We start from the raw sequence: 12,940 nt of genomic DNA, 5'->3' as shown, positions 1-12,940 counted from the left end.
TGTGCGTTTTATTAGCATGCTCTGGGCTAGAGACAAATGCTGCAGTTCGATGCCTGACACTGGGCTGCACTCAGGCATCCATCATAAGTGAAGGGGGCTCTAAGGGTCACTGGCTTATGCTCTGTGTAATTACAGATGGATACCCACGAGATGAAATGATTTACAAGTGGAGAAAGAATTCTGTGCAGGCGGCTGATCAGAAGTCATGGAGACTTTACCAGTTCGACTTCATGGGCCTGAGAAACACCACAGACATAATCAAGACAACAGCAGGTAATTGTTTTTTTTGTTTTTTGCTCTATTAATTGGATCTAATAGGAGTTTGATTATGAATAAAGTATAATTATTTTTGGCTACTGATAAAGAGAATTGTTAGAAGGTTCAAAAGTCTCTTTGTTTCTTAATATTATCAGTTACAACAGTTGTGCTGCTTAATATTTTTGTGGAAACTGTGAAAAGGTTTATTAAATGATGAATAAGAAGCTCAAATGAACATTTATTTTAAATAGAAATCTTTTGTAATAGTATATTTGCTCACACTTTTGATTAATTTAATGGTCAGTAAAATAGTATAAATTTGAACAAAACTGACCATAACATTTTCATAGCTATATGTTTTGGGGCTAGAAATTTTAAGGCCAAACCTTTCTAACCCAGCCACTCTCATTCAACCTAGTATTAATAAAAATGCTCAGTATAATGTCTTCCTTTTATTTACATTATTAAATTATGCTAAACTAGCATTGACCTATTTTCTCAAGCAACTACCTTTACATCCATGTCCTAGATTTATTGCACCATTGTATTTTGCGGCAGAAATACATTTGCATTTGTTTAATGATGGTTTTACACTCAATAGAAGTGATCAGATCAGCTGAAGATGATATATGAGGTTGTTTCTCTTGACAATGTATTTATCGAAATTTATATACAGTTTTTCTAATATGTTAAACCCTGCAGTATCTTAATGGACCCCCATTAAGATTGAAAACTCTGGGTCAGAGGATTGTAAGCGGTTGAAATGTCACTTCAGTTAAAGCACTACTGTGCATACACAATTGGATGACATTTTCTCAGGACTTAGTAACTCTTAGTGTGAACATGGTCAATGAACTGAACTAGTAATTTTATATCCTCATATTCAAATACCAAATCTGCTGTACTAGGATAGTAGAGAATGGCATTTTTGGTGCAAACCAATGTTATAATTGACTTTGCATTGAATCAAGGTTATACAGTAATGTTTCATATTTTCAGAGAGAGATAATTTCAAAGGACTGTGATGTCAGAAAAATAAACAGTGCATGAAGCTTCAATAAACTTTTTAAGATACAGATAATATCAACAAATCAATGTTAGATAGAGAAGTATTCCCATGAAGGCGTGAACTACAACCTAGAAAAGCTGATTTGGGCATGTTGTAACATGGCTAGCAATTTTCAAATTAGCAATGCAAGAGGTCTATATGTGAGAACTGCAGCACAGCATGGAAAAATGATTTGCAATATGTGGGAAAAGATCAAACGACATAGTACAGATTAATTTTTGTTTCATTCTATCGATCATTTCACACACTTTTTATTCTCAGCCTGTGAAAATGGATAGTGGCCTGTTTATCACTGTATGAAGGAAAAAACTTCTGTAGGCTACAATGAAAAGTGAAAAGGTTTTGTTTAGGCCTCCAGACAAAATAGTAATGATGACTGAAAGACAAAGTTCACCATATCTGTGCAGTATGAAAGAAGCAAGATGGTTTCAAACATTTTAAATCTTCAGATATGCAAGGACAAGGCTAACCTGTATATTAGCATCACTGTAGAATCTGTTGAACTGAGAGATTTAGCATTTAGCATTTTTCTATACTTTAGATATGTCCGTACTATTTCATCTGAATACTTAAAATAGGTTTGAAATCTGGATAATAAGTGTCAATAAAGAAGAGAGAAAAATTCTAAATCATTGCTATTAAAGTGAGGATATTTTCAATGTCATGGTCAGCTTCTTACAAAAAAAAATATATAAAAATGAAAACAGACAGGAGGGCTTTTCAAAGAAAATATAAAGGCAATATGTTCACATTTCAGAAGTATTACACTCAGTTTTTCAATGTACATGTATTGTATACTTAAAATTTAGTCATTTTAAACCATCTGTTTGAGACATTTTTTTTTTTTTTTTTAAATACTCATGTACACAGGTTTCATCATTTGTTCTCTCTCTCTCCAGGTGACTATGTGGTGATGACTGTATATTTTGACCTGAGTAGAAGAATGGGATACTTCACAATTCAGACCTACATCCCCTGCATACTTACTGTGGTTCTCTCTTGGGTCTCCTTTTGGATCAAAAAAGATGCAACTCCAGCCAGAACAGCACTAGGTACATACAGCAAATACAGATACCTGATCCTTGTGTGATTCATTCATATGCAACTTGATGTTTGGGTTTCTTTGTCTATAAATAGGTAGTATTAAATACACTGTTTGTGAAGATATTTAAAGGAATAGTTCACCCAAAAATGAAAATTTACTCACCCTCAGGTCATCTAAAATGCACACTGACCAAAATTATAAACGCAACACTTTTGTTTTTGCCCCCATTTTTCAGCTGAATTCAAATATCTGACTTTTTCTATGTTCACAAAAGGCCTATTTCTCTCAAATATTGTTCACAAATCTGTCTAAATCTGTGTTAGTGAGCACTTCTTTGCCGAGATAATCCATCCACCTCACAGGTGTGGCACATCAAGATGCTGATTAGACAGCATGATTATTGCACAGGTGTGCCTTAGGCTGGCCACAATAAAAGGTCACTCTAAAATGTCACAGATGTCGCAAGTTTTGAGGGAGCGTGCAATTGGCATGCTGACTGCAGAAATGTCCACCAGAGCTATTGCCCGTGAATTGAATGTTCATTTCTCTACCATAAGCTGTCTCCAAAGGCGTTTCAGAGAATTTGGCAATACATCCAACCGGCCTCACAACCGCAAACCATGTGTAACCACACCAGCCCAGGACCTCCCCATCCAGCATCTTCACCTCCAAGATCGTCTGAGACCAGCCACCCGGACAGCTGCTGCATCAATCGGTTTGCATAACCAAAGAATTTCTGCACAAACTGTCAGAAACCGACTCAGGGAAGCTCATCTGCATGCTCGTCATCCTCATCGGGGTCTCGACCTGACTGCAGTTCGTCATCGTAACCGACTTGAGTGGGCAAATGCTCACATTCGATGGCATCGTGTGGGTGAGCGGTTTGCTGATGTCAACGTTGTGGATCGAGTGGCCCATGGTGGCGGTGGGGTTATGGTATGAGCAGGCATATGTTATGGACAACGAACACAGGTGCATTTTATTGATCATCCAGATAACGGGACGAGATCCTCAGGCCCATTGTTGTGCCATTCATTCACGAACATCACCTCATGTTGCAGCATGATAATGCACGGCCCCATGTTGCAAGGATCTGTACACAATTCCTGGAAGCTGAAAACATCCCAGTTCTTGCATGGCCAGCATACTCACCGGACATGTCACCCATTGAGCATGTTTGGGATGCTCTGGATCGGCGTATACGACAGCGTGTTCCAGTTCCTGCCAATATCCAGCAACTTCGCACAGCCATTGAAAAGGAGTGGACCAACATTCCACAGGCCACAATCAACAACCTGATCAACTGTATGCGAAGGAGATCTGTGTTGCACTGCGTGAGGCAAATGGTGGTCACACCAGATACTGACTGGTTTTCGGACCCCCCCGGACCCCCCAATACAGTAAAACTGCACATTTTAGAGTGGCCTTTTATTGTGGCCAGCCTAAGGCACACCTGTGCAATAATCATGCTGTCTAATCAGCATCTTGATATGCCACACCTGTGAGGTGGCTGGATTATCTCGGCAAAGGAGAAGTGCTCACTAACACAGATTTAGACAGATTTGTGAACAATATTTGAGAGAAATAGGCCTTTTATGTACATAGAAAAAGTCTTCGATCTTTGAGTTCAGCTCATGAAAAATGGGTCAAAAACAAAAGTGTTGTGTTTATAATTTTGCTCAGTGTAGATGAGTTTGTTTTTTTCTTCATTGTAAACAGATTTGGAGAATTTTCACTTTACATCACTCGTTCATCAATGGATCCTCTTTAAATGGTCCAAACAGCTGATTAAAATATCACAGTAATCCAGAAGTAATCCAAATAACTCAATTATCAATTACCATCTTCTGAACAAAAAGCTCTGTGTTTGTAAAAAAATGTAAATAAATTAATCAATACGTTTTTTAGTTGTTTTTTTTTACTTCAGACCATCACTTCTGACTAAAATACAAATAAAATCTGACTAAAATCAGCGGTTTGAACTCTCATTCTAATGGCACCCATTCACTGCAGAAGTTCCATTGGTGAGCATTTGATGTAATGTTAAATTTCTCAAAATCTTTTAAGAAGAATCAAACTCATCGATATCTTGGATGACCTGTGGGTGAACAAATTTTAATTTTGGGGCAAACTATTCATTTAATAAATGTTTTGTTTTATTTGTTAATCAAGTTCACATATTATGAGAATGAAAGACAGTTAAAGTAAAGTATTTGTCTTTAGATTTTATGACATATGCATTCTTATGAAAGGAAAATCTGTGTTTTCTTTTTATTGTGTGTATTTGTTCACATTCTTTCATGTTTCATGAAAGCGCTTCATCTCCTTTTTTGTTGGCTGTACTCATTTCTTTATAGTTTCCTGCTTTAAGTCCATGTCCTGTCCTGGTAAATGTCACTTTTGTCAAGGTAATTTTTTCATTTTTCATTTTTTATCAGCGAACTTTAGTTATGCTTTTAGTTTTTCTTTTATTTTAGTGTCTTTGTTTAGACCATGTTATTTCTTTTCATTTTTCCTCATGTTGTTCAATGAGAGATCCACATGTAAAGTATCATGCAACATCATTTAGATAGGCTTTTAATCTCTCATGATGTAGCTTGATTAGCTTGCCACTCTTAGTCTGTCTTGTTTGATTAGCTCTGAACACACCACAGAACAGTGTGGCCTGAGATGGTGTTCCCTCTGAGTATTCTCAAGATAACAAGCAGGATCAGTGACGGTTAAAAAAAACAAAAAAACAAAAAAAAAAACAGGATCCTAGATTGACATAAATTGGTTATCTTACACCGATCCTATAGCTAAATGCTAAGAAAACTGGAAAAGGCCAGAGCCCTGCACAATCTATGTTTGTAAGAAAAGAAATAAACTGGCAACATACTCTGAGAAGAAAAAGAAGGATGAATGCAATTAATCTGTCTGACAAAAGAAGTCATTACACCTTCAGTGGAAAGAAAGAGAGTAGGAGAAAAAGTAGAGATTTGCTTTACAGGCATCCAGTTGATCGATGAAGTCCAGAGAGAAAGGCATCCAAGATAAAATGTGGGCGAGAGAGAGGGCTTGGGCTCACAGCTGTGGAAATGTCAGGTTAGAAGTGACCAAGATAGAACCCAGAAGAATGGTGAGGGTTCAAATATAGGGTGGTCAGTCGGTCTTTTTGAGCAACTTTTTGTTACCTAACCTGAAAATGTATTTCATTTTGTAACATGCACTGCAAATTAACTGCTTTTGTTCATAGTCTATACATGGCCAAAAAAGAATATGGACACCCAAAGAGTACACTTATATGTGCTTTTTTATTTTGAAACCATGGGTGATAGGGATAAGAGCCCCTTTTCTGCTATAACAACTTCCTCTCTGATGGGAAGACTTTCCAATATGTTGGAACATGGCTGTTGGGATTTGCTCCCATTCAGACCTGAGAGCATCAGTAAGGTCAGGCACTGATGTTGGGCACAATCACTGTTCAAATTTACATATATATACATATACATATACATATACAGGTACATCTAAAAAAAATTGAATATCGTGAACAACTGCATGTTTTTGTAACTTATTTCAAAAAAGTGAAACTTTCATATATATTTTACATCCCTAACATGTAAAGTAAGACATTTAAAACATTTTTTTGTTTTAATTTTGATGATCAAAATCCAGTATCTCAAAATATTCGAATATTTCCTAAGATCAATCAAAAAAAGGATTTGCAAAGCAGAAAAGTTCAAGTTCTTTAAAGTATGTTCATTTATGCACTCAATACTTTGTCAGGGCTCCTTTAGCACAAACTCCAGCATCAGTGAGGTGTGGCATGGAAGCGATCAGCCTGTGGCACTGCTGAGGCACTATTGAGCCTTCAGCTCGTTTGTATTGTTGGATCAACTGTTTCTCATCCTTCTCTTGAAAATATCCCATAGATTCCATATGGGGTTCAGGTCAGGCATGTTGGCTGGCCAATCAAGCACAGTAATATCATGGTCAGCAAACCACTTGGAAGTGGTTTTGGCACTGTGGGCAGGTGCTAAAGTCCTGCTGGAAAAGCAAATCAGCATCTCCATAAAGCTTCTCAGCAGATGGAAGAATAAAGTGCTCCAAAATCTCATGGTAGACGGCTGCATTGACTCTGGACTTGATAAAACACAATGGACCAACACCAGCAGACGTCAAGGCACCCCAAATCATCTCTGGCTTCGGACACTTCACACTGGACTTCAAGCAGCTTTGATTCTGTGCCTCTCCAGTCTTCCTCCAGACTCCAGACACTGATTTCCAAATGAAATGCAAAATTTAAATTTATCTGAAAAGAGGACTTTGGACCGTCCAAAAACAGTCCAGTTCTTTTTTCTCCTTAACCCAGGTAAGATGATTCTGACATTGTTTCTGTTTCAGAAGTGGCTTGGTAGCCCTTTTCCTGAAGACATCTGAGCGTGGTGACTCTTGATGCACTGACTCCAGCTTCAATCCACTCCTTGTGAAACTCTCCCAAGTGTTTGAATCAGCTTTGCTTGACAGTATTCTCAAGCCTGCGGTCATCCCTGTTGCTTGTGCACATTTTCCTACCCAATTTCTTCCTTCCAGTAAACTTTGCATTTAATATGCTTTGATACAGCACTCTGTGAACGGCCACTCCTTTCAATAATGACCTTCTGTGACTTACCCTCTTTGTGGAGGGTGTCAATGATTGTCTTCTGGACCATTGCAAAGTCAGCAGTCTTTCCCATTATTGTGGTTACAATACCTTGAATTTATACTGTAGAGATGGTAGTTTAATGAAACTCAAATATAAATATTCTAATATATTGAGATACTGGATTTTGACTTTCATGAGCTGTAAGCTCTAATCATCAAAATTAAAATTAAAATAAAAAAACTTTTGAAATGTCTTACTTTACATGTTATGAATGTAAAATATATATGAAAGTTTCACTTTTTGAAACAAGTTACAAAAAAATTAAGTTTTTCACGATATTCAATTTTTTTTAGATGCACCTGTATGTGTGTGTGTGTGTGTATATATATATATATATATATATATATATATATATATAATTTTAGAAAAGTTATTTTATTTTAATAATGTTTCACAATATAACTGTTATTATTTTATTATTATTATTTTTCTATCAAATAAATGCAGCCTTGGTGATCATAAGAATCTTAATTCGCCCATCTTAACAACCCCAAACATTTAAACAGTAGTGCTACATTAATGATAATAATAAAATATGCATTTTTTCATATTCAAAATGAAAAACACTCTTAAAAAGTTGAAAAGATCATTTAAAAAAAAAGAAAAATAGAAATAGAAATAGAAATTTGAGCAGAGAAGTACTGAACAGCCGGTCTACAATCATTCAACTCTTCCCACCCACAAACCAACAGCCTGGGTATGTACCATCATTGATAAGTACAGGAAGTACAGCATTACAGTCATTTCAACATCCAGAGAGTTGTTATGTCATTTTTATCCATCGCAAAAACAGACAAAAGAAATAATGAGGCTAAAATGGAGCCAAGCAGTTCGGGAAAGAGTGGCATTTTGAAACGCATATTTCATTCACAAGCTTTTCTGACTCAGGCAGGCATTCATTTAACTAAGTGCCACTGTATCAGGGGAAGTCAGTCTAACAGGTGAAGGTAATCACCGTGGCCAGCAACGGCAGAGGAAAAAGGAATGGAGTGCGAAATTTCTGTCTGAAATAGATGAAGCTTGCTTGTTTCCATAGAAACCCTTGCAAAACAGGAGCACAGTCACTGGTTCTCTGAGGCAACTGTAAATGTCCATGCAAGAGTGGAGCTAAGAATGTCTACACGCTTCTGAAATTCTAGGTGTTTGTGTGGGTGGCATTTTTTTAATTTGCAGGTGCCTCTGTTCCTGTGACTTTGGCATCTGTGACTTTGGCATCTGGACATGTGTCAGATTGAAAGCAAAAAACAACTTTAAAGATACATAATAGGGTTGTTTGTTTTCTTTCTGTTAAAAATAATAACAATAATTTGCTGTAGTGGTGATTTATGGTGGTGGTTAAAGTATTGCATTAGTTTCTCTCATATTGGCTGTTTTAAAATCATGTCTATGTAGAGCATTTCAGGGCAGTTCCTTTTCAGTTAGGATACTGCACTAGATAGGCAGCCTAGTGAGGCAGCTTACTAGGTTTTAGAACACAGCTAATGTGTTACACCTGTCCAACAGCTACCAGAGCAATGGAGTCTTACATGGAACTTAATGAGGTCTGTTCAGCGAAATGGCATCCCATAATTTGCTTAGAGCAAAAAGTAACAGTGTTTTGTATTCAGCAGAGATATCAAACTACATTTTACACATGCTAACAATGTCAGCATACACTTTAGATGATTTAGCTCTTTTTTTTATTAGCAGGTATTTCCCTTGTTACCAGGCTTTCCATCTAATATCCTCTTTTGGTTATGCAGGAATAACAACGGTATTAACCATGACAACGCTCAGCACGGTGGCACGGACATCACTACCCAGAGTCTCGTACGTCACAGCAATGGACCTTTTCGTCACTGTCTGTTTCCTTTTTGTTTTTGCGGCTCTCATGGAGTACGCCACACTCAATTATTACTCCTACAGCGCTCGCAGTCGCAGACCAACCTGCAACAAGACGAAAAGATCGGTGAGCAGCATATTCTGAATTATTTAAAGTTAGAAGAAAACTATGCATCCTGTTCACACAATATCTAAGGGATGCTTTCATTTTCTTGCTCTAACAGGGACTCCTGAGTTTCTAGCAATCTATCAAAGTATTCATGTACATGCAGCTAATCATGTTTCATTTAGCATCAATGTGCTTTGGCTTGAAATGAGAGAGAGAAAGTGGAATAAAATAAGATACATTAAAGTAGCAATAGTAGGGTTTAGCAGTAATTTATATATATATATATATATATATATATATATATATATATATACACTCACCTAAAGGATTATTAGGAACACCTGTTCAATTTCTCATTAATGCAATTATCTAATCAACCAATCACATGGCAGTTGCTTCAATGCATTTAGGGGTGTGGTCCTGGTCAAGACAATCTCCTGAACTCCAAACTGAATGTCAGAATGGGAAAGAAAGGTGATTTAAGCAATTTTGAGCGTGGCATGGTTGTTGGTGCCAGACGGGCCGGTCTGAGTATTTCACAATCTGCTCAGTTACTGGGATTTTCACGCACAACCATTTCTAGGGTTTACAAAGAATGGTGTGAAAAGGGAAAAACATCCAGTATGCGGCAGTCCTGTGGGCGAAAATGCCTTGTTGATGCTAGAGGTCAGAGGAGAATGGGCCGACTGATTCAAGCTGATAGAAGAGCAACTTTGACTGAAATAACCACTCGTTACAACCGAGGTATGCAGCAAAGTATTTGTGAAGCCACAACACGCACAACCTTGAGGCGGATGGGCTACAACAGCAGAAGACCCCACCGGGTACCACTCATCTCCACTACAAATAGGAAAAAGAGGCTACAATTTACACAAGCTCACCAAAATTGGACGGTTGAAGACTGGAAAAATGTTGCCTGGTCTGATGAGTCTCGATTTCTGTTGAGACATTCAGATGGTAGAGTCAGAATTTGGCGTAAACAGAATGAGAACATGGATCCATCATGCCTTGTTACCACTGTGCAGGCTGGTGGTGGTGGTGTAATGGTGTGGGGGATGTTTTCTTGGCACACTTTAGGCCCCTTAGTGCCAATTGGGCATCGTTTAAATGCCACGGCCTACCTGAGCATTGTTTCTGACCATGTCCATCCCTTTATGACCACCATGTACCCATCCTCTGATGGCTACTTCCAGCAGGATAATGCACCATGTCACAAAGCTCGAATCATTTCAAATTGGTTTCTTGAACATGACAATGAGTTCACTGTACTAAAATGGCCCCCACAGTCACCAGATCTCAACCCAATAGAGCATCTTTGGGATGTGGTGGAACGGGAGCTTCGTGCCCTGGATGTGCATCCCACAAATCTCCATCAACTGCAAGATGCTATCCTATCAATATGGGCCAACATTTCTAAAGAATGCTTTCAGCACCTTGTTGAATCAATGCCACGTAGAATTAAGGCAGTTCTGAAGGCGAAAGGGGGTCAAACACAGTATTAGTATGGTGTTCCTAATAATCCTTTAGGTGAGTGTATATATATATATATATATATATATATATATATATATATATATATATATATACAGTTGAAGTCAAAACTTTACACCTTTCAGAATCTGCAAAATGTTAATTATTTTACCAAAATAAGAGGGATCATACAAAATGCATGCTATTGTTTATTTAGTACTGACCTGAATAAGATATTTCACATAAAAGATGTTTACATATAGTCCACAAGAGAAAATAATAGTTAAATAATAGAAATAATAGAAAGAGTTCAAATACACAAAAATGCTGGAAAACCAAAGAATTTGTGGGACCTGAAGGATTTTTCTGAAGAACAGCAGGCAGTTTAACTGTTCAGGACAAACAAGGGACTCATGAACAACTATCACTAAACAAAAAAAAAACACAGCTTTGGATCGTTCAGGTAACAACACAGTATTAAGGATCAAGTGAATATAAACTTTTGAACGGGGTAAATTTTATAAATTCAACTATTATTTTCTCTTGTGGACTATATGTAAACATCTTTTATGTGAAACATCTTATTCAGGTCAGTACTAAATAAACAATAGCGAGATTAATTGGAATGCATAATGAAAAAACATGATTTCTGAGGATTGTTAAAAACAGAGTTATCTGTCTTTGCAAATTAACTCTCTCTCTCTCTATTTCTATATATATATATATATACACTGTACTACTGTTCAAAAGTTTGGAGTCCATAAGATTTTAAAAATGCATCTTGTGCAAATATCTCTCATGTTTACCAAGGTTGCATTTGATCAAAATGCAGTACAAACAGTAATATTGTGAAATATTATCATAAATTATGAATGTTGGAAACAGCTGTGTGTGTGTATGTGTGTGTGTGTGTGTGTGTGTGTATATATATATATATATATATATATATATATATATATATATATATATATATATATACTAACGGCCATGATTGACCAATATGAATCAAGTAATCTGGTATTGACATGTTTGTATATTGACAAATACATGTTTGATATAGGCGATCGCTCCGGATGATATGGTGTGGAAATATGATTTCATTAGGCTGACGTTGTTAGTCTTTGTCTATGTGTGTAATGTGATGCTAAATTATGATTGAGCAAGCACATCTTACTTTTTATTCATTGTGTTTCTCCGGTGGCAGTCTCCGCAGGTGAAATTTTCCCACTCGCTCGCTGATCACTCATTTTGATTAGATCTTATCTCTGCTGAGAAGCACGGATAATTACCATAGAAATTTTACACAAAACAAATATTACCCTATAGGTGATCTCACATATATTATCTTTCAGTGCTGTAATTACCATGCTTTACTAGTTATGTCACAATAATGAGATGAATAACAGGGAATAAGTGGCATAAAACTGCTGGAGAGTTTTTGGTGTGTGGTCTAGAAGGGTTTAGAGGAAGGATTTAGACAACCATGCTCAGATTTTAAGGTCATCATACCTGCCCGTGACTTGCCCACCGGAGAGAACGCTGTTATTTCAAGTGAGTGGGAATCACTTAGAAGCCACCATGATCTTATGTTTTGATTGACAGCCTACCCTGAAGGATTTGTTTTGCTCACGGCATAGATTAGATGCACTTCAGCTAAACTTGTGTTGTTCTTTTGGGTGAAATTTTGTGTACAGTACATGCAAAGCTCATCCAAATTTAGGACTCCAGTGATGATTTCCATTCACTCACAATAAGGTTTTTTGGAAGCATATTGCAAAACAAGAGGCCTTAAAATTCTAAAAGGATGTTGTTTTTGTCCAACAGAACTACTCAGTACTGGATGTGGGTCCTCCTCCCACAGTTATCACACTCAACAATTCCATGTACTGGCAGGAGTTTGATGATGCCTGTGTTTATGAGTGCCTGGATGGAAAAGACTGCCAGAGTTTCTTCTGCTGCTACGAAGAGTGCAAAGATGGAGCATGGCGAAAGGGCCGTGTGCATATAGACATTTTGGAACTCGATGCATACTCTCGTGTCTTCTTTCCCACTTCTTTCCTATTGTTCAATGTTGTCTACTGGGTAGGCTACTTGTATCTTTAGAGGTCCCACACACCTCACGACACAAAGAACTTGACTTTTGGTCCTGTCAGAGCAGACACGAATAACAGACTGAACCAGGACTTTTCAAGGTAGGGTAAAAATAAAAGTGGATACCGGTTATCAGAGTTGAGCTGTGGTGATTCAAGGACTTCTCCAGTAGGAGATGAAAATGAAAAATGAGACAATGCTACAGGAACCGAAAGCTACAGCAGATACATCAAAACCCTTAAAACCAGGCTGTTTTTATATGGTCAAGTAGATATTGCCACAAGCTCTTTAAGTGGTTGCAATTCTCTGGCAGAGACCTTTGCCTTTTGTTCTTCAGGTACCAGGGAAAAAAAGATTCACAACCTTCCTCTTACACAATCTCGTCTTTTT

The 12,940-nt window shown here is 37.3% G+C and overlaps 1 protein-coding gene across 1 annotated transcript in view; it reads left to right on the top strand.

Moving 5' to 3' along the window:
- Positions 1-12,562, top strand: part of LOC306879623 (gamma-aminobutyric acid receptor subunit gamma-3-like) — a gene marked incomplete at both ends in the record, with an annotated part of 126,322 nt that extends 113,760 nt beyond the window's left edge. Inside the window, 5 exons of the mRNA XM_079432720.1 lie at positions 136-273; positions 2,227-2,379; positions 4,730-4,780; positions 8,802-9,007; positions 12,284-12,562. Coding sequence (XP_079288846.1) covers positions 136-273; positions 2,227-2,379; positions 4,730-4,780; positions 8,802-9,007; positions 12,284-12,562 — 827 coding nt within the window. The remainder of the gene's footprint in view (positions 1-135; positions 274-2,226; positions 2,380-4,729; positions 4,781-8,801; positions 9,008-12,283) is intronic.
- Positions 12,563-12,940: the final 378 nt, after the last annotated feature.

This window comes from Barbus barbus, assembly GCF_936440315.1.
Source record: "Barbus barbus genome assembly, chromosome: 13".
Classification (NCBI taxonomy): Eukaryota; Metazoa; Chordata; class Actinopteri; order Cypriniformes; family Cyprinidae; genus Barbus; species Barbus barbus.
The sequence above is the reverse complement of the archived record's forward strand: the minus strand, read 5'-3'. Positions and strand labels throughout refer to the sequence as shown.